Source organism: Entelurus aequoreus, linkage group LG08 (genome assembly GCF_033978785.1).
Source record: "Entelurus aequoreus isolate RoL-2023_Sb linkage group LG08, RoL_Eaeq_v1.1, whole genome shotgun sequence".
Classification (NCBI taxonomy): Eukaryota; Metazoa; Chordata; class Actinopteri; order Syngnathiformes; family Syngnathidae; genus Entelurus; species Entelurus aequoreus.
Window position 1 is genome coordinate 51,822,305 of NC_084738.1, and position 17,124 is coordinate 51,839,428.

Consider the following 17,124-nt stretch of genomic DNA (forward strand, 5'->3'; position numbering starts at 1 on the left):
ATTCCCACTGCTACTGCACTGTCTCCCAACTCTGACCTCCAGCGCCATATAGAATGTCTGTGGGAAGTCGACATGTCCCCTTATGTGAACATTAAAACTTTTAACTCGCTCCAAAGAAGATCAACAGGCCCTAGAATTGGTAGAGCAATGCACCACTACAATAGAAATAGACGGAGTGACAAGGTATGCAGTGCTGCTGCTCCGGCGCAAAGAGAGCCCTCTCCTATGGGCTCCAAAGAATGCCTTGCTCCCACAGCTACGGAGCACTGAGCGTCGTCTGTCTAAAGACCAGTGTTGGGACTAACGCGTTACAAAGTAACGCGTTACTGTAACGCCGTTAGTTTCGGTGGTAACTAGTAATCTAACGCGTTATTTTTTTATATTCAGTGACTCAGTTACTGTTACTACATGATGCGTTACTGCGTTACTTTACGTTATTTTTTATGTAGTATCGGCTAGAAACTACATAAATGTGAATCTTCCTCTGTCACAAGCCGGAGAGAAAAAAAGAGGCGTGTGTGTGTGGGGGGGGGGGGGGGGGGGGGGGTCTTCGGTTCGGCACACACGTGATCCGCGGTTTGATATATGAAACAAAAAAAAAGGTGTCCGCACGTTCAGTCCACACACAGCGTGGTCATGGCGCCCCGCGCCATTTAATCGGTGTGTTTATATGTGCAGACTCGGTTGTGCAAAACGAGGCTTTTAAACACATGCTGAACGTGCTCGAGCCACGTTACGACATCCCGTCGTGCACCCACTTCAGCGATAAGATTTTGCCAGATCTTTATGAGCAGGAGAAGAAAAAAGTTGAATTATCCCGAGCATCATCTGTTGCACTCATGACAGAAGGGTGGGCGTCCTGGGGAACGTCCACCTGGACGTCCAGGGGAACTATGTGGCGATAAGCGCTCACTTCATCACAGCAGACTGGCAGATGAGAAGACACGCCCCCTCTACGAGAGTCACCTTGCGCAGGTACTGACAAGCAGTGGGGGAATGGAGGATAAAGATATCCAAGTCACGTGATAATGCCAAAAATCTAATAATTGCAGTGAATGAGGCAGGACTGGGACCACAGGTAGTGCATGTAGGGAATTTGGCATCACATCTCAGTCAATAGGATTGAGCGCCTCCTTGGGAGGATCAGGAAGGAGGTTTCCTACTTCCACCCAAGCACAACAGCTGCTCATGTGCTTAAGACAAAGAAGCAAGAAATGCTAAAGCTGCCTACTCATAAAGCTCATACATGATGTCCCAACGAGGTGGAACTCCACTTATGATATGTTTCAGCAGCAGGCAGCTAATACTCTGCAATGACCCACAACACCCTGCAGACAAATGTCAAAGACATCATCAACCTGTCTGAAGATGATGTGAGAGTGGCAGAGGAGGTCCTCCAGGTGCTTAAACCCCTCAAAAGTGTTACATCTCTACTGAGCACTGAAACTTCACCATCTGTGTCAATGATCCTGCCACTGAAAACAAGGATTCTACAATCCATGACTCCAAGTGTGGAAGACAGCAGCATCACTCCAGATGTCAGGCTTTATTTCACTATCTATGTTTCAAGGAAGATGATGTGCCTTCTTATGTTGCACTTTCAGTTGTTTTTTATTAATGGTCATTGGTCCAAGTTTAAAGAAAGAGTAATGCCTTTTTATGTGGCACTGTTTTTCATGAATTATGTTAAAAGGAAGATACAAATGCATGTCAAGTTGGTCAACAGATTGTATTATTCTCCAGTGCAATAACAGTACTGACATGAAGGCTAAAAGGGCATTAATGGGAGCTTTAAACTAAATAGTTACTTTTCACAGTAACGCATTACTTTTTGGTGTAAGTAACTGAGTTAGTAACTGAGTTACTTTTGAAGTAAAGTAACTAGTAACTGTAACTAGTTACTGGTTTTCAGTAACTAAACCAACACTGCTAAAGACCCAGCCCTGGCAGACACCTACTGTCAAGAAATCCAGAGACTAGAACAGCAAGGCTATGTTAAACCTTTGCTTCCATCCACAGAAGACAACTCCAAGGAGTCCTGGTATCTGCCGCATCACGTGGTCCACCACAATGGTAAGGCCAGGATTGTCTATAACTGTTCCTACCAACATAATGGACAGTGCCTTAACAGCCAACTCCTGCCTGGTCCAACCCTAAGCCCTTCACTCCTCGGGGTACTTCTTCGCTTCCGGGAACACAGTGTGGCTGTCAGTGGTGACATCAAAGGGATGTTTCACCAAGTTTGCTTGCTACCAAAATACAAAACCCTCCTCTGTTTCCTGTGGAGAAGTATGAAGAGAGAAGAGGAGCCCGCCGTATATGAGTGGCAAGTATTGCCGTTTGGAACTACTTGTAGTCCTTGCTGTGCAACATACGCCCTCCAAAGGCATGTGAAAGACAACAAGACGGGGTATGAAGACCTTGTGCACACAGTTGGAACCGCATTCTATGTGGACAATTGTTTAACCTGCATCACCACTGCAGACCAAGCTAAGATCCTAGTCGACCGACTATGCATGCTGCTGGCCACTGGAGGATTTGACATAAAGCAGTGGGCCAGTAATGATCCAACTGTAATAGCACACCTTCCTGCTGAGGCCAAAGCCAAGAGTACAGAACTTTGGCTGTCTCAGCCCAAGCAGGACCCAGAGGAACCAGCCTTGGGCCTTCGTTGGAACTGCCTCACAGATCGCCTCGAATACCGTCACCAACCAGTAGTGTATTCCAAGCCCACTCTACGAAACGTCTACAAGGTTATGGCAACACAATACGACCCACTGGGGTATCTTATCCCATTTAGCACTCGAGCCAAGATTCTCATTCAAGACCTGTGGAATGTTGGCGTCGGCTGGGATGAGCAAATTCAACCCAAAACTCTCTTGGAGATATGGACACAATGGGAGAGTGAGCTGGTCTACCTCCCACAACTAGAAATACCCAGGTGTTATATACCAGCTTCCGTAGACACAAAAACGCCTTGCCAACAAGCACATATCTTTTGTGAGGCTTCCGAGAGAGCCTATGGGGCAGTGGAATATCTGCGTACGCAAGACGACAAAGGCAATATCCACTTGGCATTTGTGATGGCCAGATCACGTGTCTGTCCCTGCAAACATGCCTCGCCTCGAACTATGTGCAGCTCTGACAGGAGCACAGTTAGCTTAAGTCACTATGAACGAACTGTCACTCTCGCCTCAGCAGATCACATTGTGGACTGATTCAACCATAGTCTTAACATGGCTGACATCGGACTCATGTCGATACAAGGTTTTCGTCGGCACAAGACTAGCGGAAATTCAAGAGTTGGTGGAAGGGTCAACATGGCGCTATGTCAGCACCCATGAAAATCCCGCCGATGACCTCACTCGTGGCAAGACCCTCCTTGAGCTTACCCAACCTAACCGATGGGGTCAAGGTCCACAGTTTCTCCTTCGGCATCCCGACACATGGCCGGAGCTAGATTTGAAGGAAGCTCAAGAACAAGATGAAGAGGAACTCCGAAAGACAGTGTTTTGTGGAGTCACTACCTGTACTACACCCACAATGTCTATCTCCAACATAGATAACTGGGACAATCTTATCAAAGCCATTTACGAGAGCCTTCATGGGGCAGCTAGCAACTAGGAAACTTCCGCCATGACAGCTGCAGAAGCACAGGAGGCCGAAGTTCACCTGCTAAGACAATCACAGAGCGAGGCCTTCCCTGAAGAAGTGGAAATTATTTCTGCTGGCAAACCTATCTCCAAGCAAAGTCGCCTCGTCATGCTCGCCCCTGAGTATGATAAAGCGGTCGGCCTGATGAGAGTGGGAGGCCGGCTCCGTAGAGCTGAGGAATTAGATCCCGATGCTATGCATCCTATCATCCTTGATCCCAAACACCATGTCAACAAACTCATCATCAACTGGTATGACAACTAACTTCTCCATCCAGGTCCTGATCGAGTGTTCGCAGAGATGAGAAGGAGGTTCTGGATTCTGAGAGAAAGAGAATCCAATAAACGGCACCAGCACAGCTGTGTGGAATGTCACAAGTGGCGCGCAAGCCCTGTAGCTCCTCAGATGGCCGATTTGCCCCCTGCACGACTCCTATATAAGCCACCATTCTGGTCTACAGGAGTGGACTGCTTTGGCCCCTACAAAATCAAAGTGGGTCCGCGAACAGAGAAGCGATGGGGGATTATATTCAAGTGTATGACGACAAGCTGTGCACATCTCGACTTACTTGAAAGCATCGACACTGAAATCCTGGCCGACAGAGGAACTAATTTCCGAGGAGGCGCTGCTGAGCTGAAGGCAAGCTTTCAGACCTTGGAAGCGCCTCTTCAAGAATAACTGGCAGGACAAAAGATCGAGTTCCGCTTCAACCCTCCAAGATCCCCACATTTTGGAGGATCCTGGGAAAGAGAAATTAAGTCAATAAAGGCAGCTCTCCAAGTGGTATTGCGAGATCAGACTGTGTAAGAACCTGTACTGCAAACTGTCATATTGAGTGTGGCAGTTATACTGTCATTATGAGTAAAACCTAATTTTTGTATTTGTTAACCTTACCAAAATACCTGATTCTGATAAAACTCACATAAATTCAATATTACAGGCATTTTTAGACAGATTGCATGTTTGGTTTTAGAGTTATGTTTATATAACTTTCATATTTAGTATGACAGTTATACTGTCATATTAAAAAAAAAAAATTAACTTGTGTCTTTGCAAACCTTACAAAAGATCATTTTTCTAGTAAAACTAATAAAGATACTTGTCTCCAGGCATTATTAGCCATTTTATATGTGTTGTTTAGGAGTTATGTTAGAATACATTTGTATTGCTTTTTTCGCATGATCTCAGGATTATAAGAACATTACAGTCATATTGACTAAAAAACTACTTTTTGTGTTTGCAAGATATAAAAAAGCATATGTTTCGAGTAAAACTACCAATGATGCATTATTTCAGGCATTATTAGCCATTTCTTATGTGTGGTATAGGAGTTATGTTTAAAGGCCTACTGAAATGAATTTTTTTTATTTAAACGGGGATAGTAGATCCATTCTATGTGTCATAATTGATCATTTCGCGATTTTGCCATATTTTTGCTGAAAGGATTTAGTAGAGAACATCGACGATAAAGTTCGCAACTTTTGGTCGCTGATAAAAAAAGCCTTGCCTGTACCGGAAGTAGCGTGACGTCACAGGTTGAAAGGCTCCTCACATTTCCCCATTGTTTACACCAGCAGCGAGAGCGATTCAGACCGAGAAAGCGACGATTACCCCATTAATTTGAGCCAGGATGAAAGATTCGTGGATGAGGAACGTGAGAGTGAAGGACTAGAGTGCAGTGCAGGACGAATCTTTTTTCGCTCTGACCGTAACTTAGGTACAAGCTTGCTCATTGGATTCCACACTCTCTCCTTTTTCTATTGTGGATCACAGATTTGTATTTTAAACCACCTTGGATACTGTATCCTCTTGAAAATGAGAGTCGAGAACGCGAAATGGACATTCACAGAGACTTTTATCTCCACAACAATACATCGGCGAAGCTCTTTAGCTACTGAGCTAACGTGATAGCATCGGGCTCAAATGCAGATAGAAACAAAATAAATAAATCCCTGACTGGAAGGATAGACAGAAGATCAACAATGGACATGTAAATACACGGTTAATAATTCCCAGCTTGGCGAAGCTTAACAATGCTGTTGCTAACGACGCCATTGAAGCTAACTTAGCTACGGAACCTCACAGAGCTATGATAAAAACATTAGCGCTCCACCTACGCCAGCCAGCCCTCATCTGCTCATCAACACTCGTGCTTACCTGCGTTCCAGCGATCGACGGAGCAACGAAGGACTTCACCCGATCATCCGTGCGGTCGGCGGCTAGCGTCAGGTAGCGTGTCTGCTATCCAAGTCAAAGTCCTCCTGGTTGTGTTGCTGTAGCCAGCCGCTAATACACCGATCCCACCTACAACTTTCTTCTTTGCAATCTTCATTGTTCATTAAACAAATTGCAAAAGATTCACCAACACAGATGTCCAGAATACTGTGGAATTTTGATATGAAAACAAAGCTTTTTGTATTGGATTCAATGGTGTCCGAATACTTCCGTTTCAACGATTGACGTCACACGCATACGTCATCATACATAGACATTTTCAACCGGAAATTTAGCGGGAAATTTAAAATTGCACTTTATAAGTTAACCCGGCCGTATTGGCATGTGTTGCAATGTTAAGATTTCATCATTGATGTATAAACTATCAGACTGCGTGGTCGGTAGTAGTGGGTTTCAGTAGGCCTTTAAATAACTGTCTTATTGAGTGTGACCATATACTGTCATAGTGAGTAAACCTAATTTTTGTATTTGCAAACCTTACAAACACAACTGATTCTAGTAAAACTCAAATGGATTCAATATTACAGGCATATTTAGACATTTTGCATGAATACATTTTTATTGCTTTTTTCGCATTACTGTCATATCGAGTAAAAAACTACTTTTTGTGTTTGAAAGCCATATGTTTCGAGTAAAATTCCAAAGAATGCATTATTTCAGGCATTATTAGCCGTTTTTCATGTGTAGTTTAGGAGTTATGTTTAAATGACTGTCGTATTGAGTGTGGCAGTTATACTGTCATATTGAGTAAAGAAAAACTAACTTGTGTCTTTGCAACCTTACAAAAGAAAATGTTTCTAGTAAAACTCACAAATATACATTTCTTCATGCATTATTGGACATTTTTCATGTGTGGTTTAGGAGTTATGGTTAAATAATGTCATATTGAATGTGGTAGTGTAAAACCTAATTTTTGTAATTGCAAACCTTACAAAAACAACTGATTCTAGTAAAACTCACACAGATTCAATATTACAGGTTTTAGACATTTTGCATGTTTGGTTTAGGAATTATGTTTGAATACATTTTTATTGCTTTTTTCGCATTATCTCAGGATTATAAGAACATTACTGTCATATTGAATACAAAACTACTTTTTGTTTTTGCAAACCTTACAAAATATTTTTTTTCCCAGTAAAACTCACAGATACATTTCTCCAGGCAATATTAGCCATTTTGCATGTGTTGTTTAGTAGTTATGTTTAAATAACTGTCATATTGAGTGTGACAGTATACTGTCATAGTGAGTAAAACCCAATTTTTGTATTTGCAAACCTTACAAACACAACCGAGTCTAGTAAAACTCACATGGATTCAATATTACAGGCATTTTTAGACATTTTGCATGTTTGGTTTAGGAATTATGATGGAATACATTTTTATTGCTTTTTTCGCAATATCTCAGGATTTTAAGAACATTACTGTCATATTGAGTAAAAAAATATTTTTTGTGTTTGCAAGCCTTAAAAAAGCATATATTTCGAGTAAAACTCACAAGAATGCATTATTTCAGGCATTAGCCATTTTTCATTTGTAGTTTAGGAGTTATGTTTAAATGACTGTCATATTGAGTGTGGCAGTTATACTGTCATATTGAGTAAAAAAAACAAACTAACTTGTGTTTTTGCAAACCATAAAAAAAAAAAAAATTCCAGTAAAACTCACAAAGATAAATTTCTTCACACATTTTTAGACATTTTTCATGCGTGGTTTAGGAGTTATGGTTAAATAACTGTCATATTGAATGTGGTAGTTGTACTGTCATTATGTGTAAAACCTAAATTTTGTATTTGCAAACCTTACAAAAACAATGGATTCTAGTAAAACTCACATAGATTCAATATTACAGGCATTGTTAGACATTTTGCATGTTTGCTTTAGGAATTATTTTGGAATACATTTTTATTGCTTTTCGCATTATCTCAGGATTTTAAGAACATAACTGTCATATTGAGTAAAAAACTACTTTTTGTGTTTGCAAGCGTTAAAAAGCATATGTTTCGAGTAAAACTCACAAGAATGCATTATTTCAGGCATTATTATCAGGCATTATCACAAAGATACATTTCTTCACGCATTATTAGACATTTTTCATGTGTGGTTTAGGAGTTATGGGACGGCGTGGCGAAGTTGGTAGAGTGGCTGTGCCAGCAATCGGAGTGTTGCTGGTTACTGGGGTTCAATTCCCACCTTCTACCTTCCTAGTCACGTCCGTTGTGTCCTTGGGCAAGACACTTCACCCTTTGCCTCTGATGGCTGCTGGTAGCGCCTTGCATGGCAGCTCCCGCCATCAGTGTGTGAATGTGTGTGTGAATGGGTAAATGTGGAAATACTGTCAAAGCGCTTTGAGTACCTTGAAGGTAGAAAAGCGCTATACAAGTACAACCCATTTATCATTTATTTATTTATAAATAACTGTCATATTGAATGTGGTAGTTATACTGTCATTATGTGTAAAACCTAAATTTTGTATTTGCAAACCTTACAAAAACAACTGATTCTAGTAAAACTCACATAGATTCAATATTACAGGCATTTTTAGACATTTTGCATGTTTGGTTTAGGAGTTGTGTTGGAATACATTTGTATTGCTTTTTTGTGCATTATCTCAGGATTCTAAGAACATTACTGTCATATTGAATAAAAAACAACTTTTTGTTTTTGCAAACCTTACACATTTTTTTTTCCAGTAAAACTCACAAAATACATTTCTCCAGGCAATATTAGCCATTTTGCATGTGTGATTTAGGAGTTATGTTTAAATAACTGTCATATTGAGTGTGACAGTATACTGTCATAGTGAGTAAAACCTAATTTTTGTATTTGAAAACCTTACAAAAACAACTGATTCTAGTAAAACTCACATAGATACAATATTACAGGCATTTTTAGACATTTTGCATCTTTGGTTTTGGAGTTATGTTTATATAACTTTCATATTTAGTATGACAGTTTTACTGTCATATTGATTAAAAAAACTAACTTGTGTCTTTGCACACTTCGCTTGGCCTGTCGGTACATGTCTGCTGCCTCTGGAGTCTAATGAGCCAAAAGGACCCGATAGGCTCTTTCTTCAGCTTGATGGCATCCCTCCCTGCTGGTGTCCACCAGCGGGTTCTAGGATTACCGCCACGACAGGCACCAAACACCTTGCGGCCACAGCTCCAATCAGCCGCCACGACAAGAGAGGCACGGAACATGGTCCACTCAGACTCAATGTCCAGCACCTCCCTCGTGACATGTTCAAAGTTCTTCCGGAGGTAGGAATTGAAATTCTCTCTGACAGGAGACTCTGCTAGGCGTTCCCAGCAGACCCTCACAATGCATTTGGGCCTGCCAGGTCTGTCCGGCATCCTCCCCCACCATCGGAGCCAGCTCACCACCAGGTGGTGATCGGTAGAAAGCTCTGCCCCTCTCTTCACCCGAGTGTCCAAAACATGAGGCCGCAAATCCGATGACACAACTACAAAGTCAATCATGGAACTGCGGCCGAGGGTGTCCTGGTGCCAAGTGCACATATGGACACCCTTATGTTTGAACATTGTGTTTGTTATGGACAATCCGTGACCAGCACAAACGTCCAATAACAAAGCACCACTTGGGTTCCGATCCGGGTGGCCATTTTTCCCAATCACGCCTCACCAGGTTTCACTGTCGTTGAATGTGAAGTCCCCCAGCAGAACAAGGGAATCACCCGAGGGAGCACTCTCCAGTACTCCCTCAAGGGAATCCAACGTAACGAGCACAAAAGTCCAATAACAAAGCACAACTTGGGTTCAGATCCGGGTGGCCATTTTTCCCAATCACGCCTCACCAGGTTTCACTGTCGTTGCCAACATGAGTTTGAAGTCCCCCAGCAGAACAAGGGAATCACCCGAGGGAACACTCTCCAGTACTCCCTCAAGGGTATCCAAAAAGAGTGGGTACTCTGAGCTGCTGTTTGGTGCGTGAACACAAACAACAGTCAGGACCCGGCCCCCAACCCGAAGGCGGAGGGAAGCTACCATCTCGTCTACTGGGTTAAAGTCCAACGTGCAGGCTTTGAGCAGGGGGGGCAACAAGAATTGCCACCACAGCCTGTCGCCTCTCATTGCTTGCAACGCCAGAGTGAAAGAGAGTCCATCCCCTCTCGAGAGAACAGGTTCCAGAGCCTCTGCTGTGCGTCAAAGTGAGTCAAACTATATCTAGCCAGAACTTCTCCACCTCGCGCACCAGCTCAGGTTCCTTCCCTCCCAGCGAGGTAAATGGTAAAATGGTAAATGGGTTGTACTTGTATAGCGCATTTCTACCTTTTTTTTTAAGGAACTCAAAGCGCTTTGACACTATTTCCACATTCACCCATACACACACACATTCACACACTGATGGCGGGAGCTGCCATGCAAAGCACCAGGACCCAACAGGAGCAAGGGTGAAGTGTCTTGCTCTAGGACACAACGGACGTGACTAAGATGGTAGAAGGCCACTCTCCCAACTTCGCCACGCCGTCCCCACGTCGTCCCCACGTCCCTACAGCTAGCTTATGTAGCTGATGATCAGACCGCCAAGTGCCCTGCCTTCGGCTACCGCCCAGCTCAAACTGCACCCAACCTCTATGACCCAGCCCCTGCGTGGTGAGCCCATTGGAGGGGGACCTACGTTGCCTCTTCGAGCTGAGCCCGGCCCATGGGGACAGGCCACCAGGCGCTCGCCATCGTGCCCCACCTCTGGGCCTGGCTCCACAGGGGAGCCCCGGTGACCCGCGTCCGAGGAAAAATCTAGGTCCTCGATTTGTACTTTTCATAAAGGTCTTTGAGCTGCTCTTTGTCTGATCCCTCACCTAGTACCTGTTTGTCTTGGGAGACCCTAACAGGGAGCATAGAAGCCCCCGGACAACATAGCTCCTAAAATCATTGAGACACGCAAACTCCTTTACTACGATAAGGTGGCAGCTCAGAAAGGAGGTTATATAAACATAACTCCAAAACCAAACATGCATTATGTCTAAGCATGCCTGTAATATTGTATATATACTGGATGTGAGTTTTACTAGAATCAGTTGTTTTTGTAAGGTTTGCAAATACAAGTGAGTTTTACTCGTAACATATGCTTTTTTAAGGCTTGCAAACAAAAAAAGTAGTTTTTTACTCAATATGACAGTAATGTTCTTAGAATACTGAGATAATGAGAAAAAAGCAATACAAATGTATTCCAACTTAACTCCTAAACCAAACATGCAAAACGTCTAAAAATGCCTGTAATATTGAATCCATGTGAGTTTTACTAGAATCAGTTGTGTTTGTAAGGTTTGCAAATACAAAAAATTAGGTTTTACTCACTATGACAGTTTAACTGCCACACTCGATATGACAGTTATTTAAACATAACTCCTAAAGCACACATGAAAAATGGCTAATAATGCATCCTTGTGAGTTTTACTCGAAATATATGCTTTTTTAAGGCTTGCAAACACAAACAGTAGTTTTTTACTCAATATGTCCGTAATGTTCTTAAAATCCTGAGATAATGCGAAAAAAGCAATAAAAATGTATTCCAACTTAATTCCTAAACCAAACATGCAAAATATCTAATAATGCGTGAAGAAATGTATCTTTGTGAGTTTTACTAGTAACATTTTCTTTTGTAAGGTTTGCAAAGACACAAGATAGTTTTTTTTACTCAATATGACAGTAAAACTGCCACACTCAATATGACAGTTATTTAAACATAACTCCTAAACCACACATGAAAAATGGCTAATAATGCCTGAAATAATGCATCCTTGTGAACTTTACGTGAAACATATGCTTTTTTAAAGGCTTTCAAACACAAAAAGTAGTTTTTTACTCAATATGATAGTAATAGAATAGAATAGAATAGAATAGAATAGAATAGAAAGTACTTTATTGATCCCTGGGGGAAATTCAGCACCACAGTTCGCTCACAGTAAACAAGAATAATAATAAATAATATAATATATATAGTATATTATATATAAAATATATAAATAATATAAATATAGTCTACATATACTACATATACTCTACATTTAAGTGCAGTCAAGGAACATATGCATTATACAGTCTGATGGCTGTCGGTATGAAGGACCTCCTGTGTCGTTCCGTGTTGCATTTAGGGAGTCTGAGCCTTCCACTGAACGTGCTCATTCTCCCCGCAAGGTCCAAGTGTAGTGGGTGAGAGGTGTTGTCCATAATGGCTACGAGCTTTGCTAGACTTCTCTCTCCGCCAGAGAGTCTAGCTCCACTCCCACCACGTTACTGGCCTTCTCTACCAACTTGTCCAGTATGTTTGCGTCCCTCGCTCTCAGCCCGCTGCCCCAGCAGGCCACGGCGTACAAGAAGGCGCCCGCCACCACCGACTCGTAGAACATCTTCAACATCTTTGTGCAGATGTAGTAGAATTTCTGACCTTTTGACCTATATTTCTTGTCTTTTAAGAATGTCCGCTCATTTTCAATACTCTTGTATTTTTGTGCCATTGAATGGACCAGTTGTGGGACAAAAGTGAATATTGAGTCGTGCCAACCTGTCTACAGAATTCGAGTTGTTATGGAACAGATAGGAAAAGCAAAACAAGACATTGACGCATTTGATAAGGAACGATGACGCACAACAGACATATAAATGAATGGCAGAAGACCGGAACTCGGGGGGTGATTTTGGCTTGTGTGTGTCTTGTGTGCTCTGGAGTACATTGTGTCTGCTTGCACGGACAACTTAATTCAACCTGCACTTCTGATAATGGGTAAATAAATTTGTTGTACTAAACTACTTTTGTTGCCTGTTTAAGCTTCGGACAATCCACTACACAAATTGGCGTCACGAACAGGATGGTTTAGAAGCTACAGGTCGACAGCCGCTCTCGCTCTCTCTGTCAGGCAGACAGTGTGTTGCACGCGCGCATCTAATACAAGGTAAGCGTTTTGCTTAAAGTGTAAACATTTTCTGCCTGGAGAGAGCCAGATCGATAAGACTAATTGCTGAATCTATTTTGATAAAAGATAGGTTTAGTCAGGTTCTCCAAAAACAACCTGGACTGGGGTAAATTATGGTTGGATTGAGTTGTTTTATATGTGATCATTTGTCTGTGTGTTTGTTGAAAACTTGTGATTTCTTGTTTTTAACATTAGGGGATTGTTGATAGAATTTTGGTGGTTTGGAGTGTAGAAGCATAGACTATGTGAGACGAAAAATTTCTCTTAACCTCTTCATCCTCTGTCGTTGCTGGCAGAGGATGCTTCTTTCTGCAAGTGCATCAGAATTAGCCAGAGTTGGATACAGCTAAATTTAAGGCAGGGTTTTGCTAACTGATGTGACATTTGGCCCATACAAATTTATGAAGTCTATGAATGTGCGACATATCTCTCTATGTGGAAACTGCAGCGGTGGAAAAGCCTCATTTTGGGTGACCGTTTGGTGACTCCGGTAAAGGAGATCAACTGAGCTGTATTTGTCACGACGTTCTGTTTAATTGGCTGCAGTATAGATGGATATTGATCGGGCTGCATATGGTAGAGCTTTGGTGGAGCTTTGGTGAAGCTTTGGTGAAACTGTATGGAACTGACCAAAACATGATGACTGTAGAGCATTGGGTGATTATCAGTGACTCTATGGTGCTTTTATGCTGTTGCCGTGTATTGGTCAGGGAGTAAAAACAGGAGCTGCTCCGCTGGAACGGGTTAATCGCCGTTGTATGAGTAATGATGGGACCTGTGTTTGTGATATGAGACGGCCGATTCCACAAAAGCACGCGTGCATTAGTTGTTTATATTGGTCCGGACCAGGGGGGAGTGGTTTGTGGGATAAAAATGTGTGTGTTTTTTAAATTTATATATATATATATATATATGCGTATTTTAATAACTTTTGTGTAGCACCTGGTTTCTTGTCTGGTTTAATCCCCCCCTTCCTTTCCCCCCCCTCTTGCAACCTCCCCTCACGCTTTTTTCACAGCCCCGCTATCTGTAAAAGTTTGGAAATTGTCTAAAATGTGTGTGCGTGTGAGAAAGTAGACAAAGTTTATGTACAGAAAACATATGAGTGAATGATTTATCCATTTAATTATCTTATTCCGCTCTCGGAGGTTGGATCGCGGGGGCAGCAGCCTAAGCAGGGAAGCCCAGATTACCCTCCTTAAACTTGACTATTTGTCCATCTAAGAGTGAATGATAAATGTTGTTCTTATTATTAAGGTTCTGATATGATACAGCTGTGCTTCTGGATGAGAAAATTAGTTGTCTATTGCATTTACTTTTAACTGTGCTGGTAAATTCTCTGTGTGTGAGTGACTGTGTGACGCATATAGTCTCAGCTGGGAGACATTTTGAGATAAGAGTGTGTGCGTGTGACGAGGCTGTGTGAGTGACAGCTGCGTGAGGCATTGGTTCGAAGAGGAGTGACACTGATAGCATTGAGCTAGGTTAGCATTGTGTTAGCATAGCATTGAGCTAGGTTAGCATTGAGCTAGGATAGCATTGAGCTAGGTTAGCATTGTGTTAGCAAAAGTTTGCTTACTGAGGCATAGTAAGGCTAAGTTAGCATCTAGCTTGGCATTACTGAGTGTGGTTGAACAGTTATTCTCGGTCTGTAGAGTGTGCTAGTAGTAGGTGCTTGCTAAGTCCAGTAAAATAATAGATACATGGAAAATTACACGTTTAAATATCAATCAATAAATACGGATTGTGGGACATTGAAACATTGTTTAATTCATCATTCATTTATATGTCTAGTATACTTTTTTTTTTGGTACAGCCTTGTTGCTTATCTGATCCATCCAGTTTCTGTGTGGAAGTTGAGACAAACACACACGCACAAACATCATAGATTAGGACACATTGTAACTTTGAATTAATAGTTATACAACAAATAAATTAATAATATTGAATTTAAATTTGAGAAAGATAAATTGATTATACATTGACATTTTAATTTTTTTAGGAATAAACACACAATAAAATAAAAGTTAAATTTATATTCTAATACATCTAAGGGCATCTGTGAAACATAGAGTCTGAAGAAGTACAGATAAGAGCCACTCAGCGCCATTGTCAAAACAAAACGTAGAGAAGCGTTAAACAAATTCTAATCAGGAGGAAGACAGACCAAAATATGAGAACTTAAGTAAACAGACAGCAAGTAAACCAGAAATAATAATGTAAATAAATAACAAAGAAAGCAAATTTTTATGTGACATTGGTGCATGTAGAATTACAAATAGAGAATAAAACTAAATGGAAATAACTGTCTGCAAGATGAGCATGACGTCATGAATTGTGCTCGGGTTAGTAATAGATAGATAGATAGACAGATAAAACGTTATTGATTCCTTCAGGAGAGTTCCCTTTGGAAGAAGAACTAAAAAGTAAACAGTAACTAATAAGGGTATAAATGGAAACAAAATAGATTCTATTAAAAGAGAAACTAGGCATTAACGACCATGATATAAAAAAGTATTGCACTGTTATTGTTTTGCATTCCCTGTCATCCTAGCCCCCCAAAGAGGAGTTGTACAGTGTAATGATGTATGAGACAAAGGATTTTTTATAGGCTAAACCAGTAGTTCTCAAAGGAGGGTATGGTGTTTCCGCTCGGACAAAAAAGGGAGGTACTTGAAGGTATGCCAAGGGGTACCTGAGATTTTAAATATTTTAAAATAGCGACAATTCAAAATCCTTTATAAATATAATTATAGAAGAATAATTCTTCAACAAAATAAATATTTAGAATTAAGTTCACGAGCCCAGATGGATCTCTATTGCAATATCCAAAGAAGGTTGATGATTGATTATATGTATAGAAATCTTTATTATAATTTAATCACTATTTTAATTTTTAAAACGTTTTAGTTATTCTTATTTTTTGTTTGTCCAAATAAGTCCAGTAAGACTACAACAAATGAGCAATATGGTGCACTGGTATACAATTTAATAAATCAGAAAATAATGACATTATGCTGTATTTTATTTCTTTAATTTACTGGAAAAAAAAAAAGGTTAAAAACCACTGCCCTAAATCATATCTAAAGCTAAAATTATTTTATAAGACTGATTATTTTGGATTCGTAAATAGTATGCTGTTGATTGTGGTTAGCTGCAAGTTTGTTTAGTTGTTTGTTTAGTTGTTTGAGTGAAAGGGGAAGAAATCAATAGGAATAATTACATGCAAAATGGAATAAAACTATGAGTGCGATAGATAATGAATGAATAGATGAAATAAGTTTATTTTGGTAGTGTAATCAACCATCAACCAATTTGTGTGAGCAGTTTAACAGTAAATTAGACATATTACCAATCATACACATTTACACACAGAAAAGAAAAGAAAAAAGAATGACCGAAAAAAGAATAGGCGGAAGCCAAAGCTTATATTGGCCTATGATATACAATTACTGAACATTAAATTACCTGGAACATCAACGTTAAAAGATGAAAGTAATTGTTACTATATTTTATAATGTTAAAAAACTTTACTTTTCAAGGGTCTCTTAAACCATAACAAAAAACTACATGTGTTCAGCTCATCACTGAGGATGGTACATCATTTAACTCCTAAAACTGAAATACATTTGTGTTTTTATTTTATTTTACTTGACCTATTTCAAAAATCGATACCCGCCTTAAATGATAGTTTTCTCCTCATAATGTAAACAAGCTAAGAATACAAACTGGAAGGCTGTTGTTCTTTACTCGGAAACATAATTGCAATTGTTTTAAAATTAAATTATCTGAACATTTAACACATTATGACTTAAAAAATGGATTGATATGATCATAACAATAATGCTTTGTGTAATATTGAAATGAGCCTTTTAAGTTTAAGTATTGGGTCTATATTTATTCTATAAACATTTCCCCAAACTTCAAAACAATATTACATATGGAAAAATAAATGAATAAAATAACATGTGCAGACATTGCTTATTCAGCATGTGTTTTACTTTATACCGAATAGCAATGGATTTGGATATTTTTCTTTAATATGTTCAATATGTGGCTTCCAACATATTAATGATCAATTATTATTCTCAAGAATGTAGTTCATATACTCTGTCAATTTCCACTTGATTCAACTTTAATTTTTGTTTCACAATTTGACTTTGCACCCTGGACAGGTCGCCACCTCATCAAAGGGCCAACACAGATAGATAGACAGACAACATTCACACACTAGGGCAAATTTAGTCTTATTAATTTCTGCATATTGAGATCTAATACTTAAAATAACTACTTAACCACTG

General features: G+C 40.3%; 1 protein-coding gene across 1 annotated transcript; it reads left to right on the top strand.

The window, feature by feature from the left end:
* Positions 1-1,936: 1,936 nt before the first annotated feature.
* Positions 1,937-3,624, top strand: LOC133656402 (uncharacterized). The gene is made up of 3 exons (XM_062057487.1): positions 1,937-2,073; positions 2,159-3,155; positions 3,268-3,624. Exons 2-3 carry the CDS (start codon positions 2,229-2,231, stop codon positions 3,622-3,624), a joined length of 1,284 nt encoding a protein of 427 aa, XP_061913471.1. The 5' UTR covers positions 1,937-2,073; positions 2,159-2,228.
* Positions 3,625-17,124: the final 13,500 nt, after the last annotated feature.

Coding starts and splice junctions, on each gene's coding strand:
- LOC133656402 (XM_062057487.1), top strand. CDS start 2,229: ATGTTTCACCAAGTTTGCTTGCTACCAAAATACAAAACCCTCCTCTGT. Junction 3,156..3,267: donor GCAGCTCTGACAGGAGCACA/GTTAGCTTAAGT, acceptor TGTCGATACAAG/GTTTTCGTCGGCACAAGACT.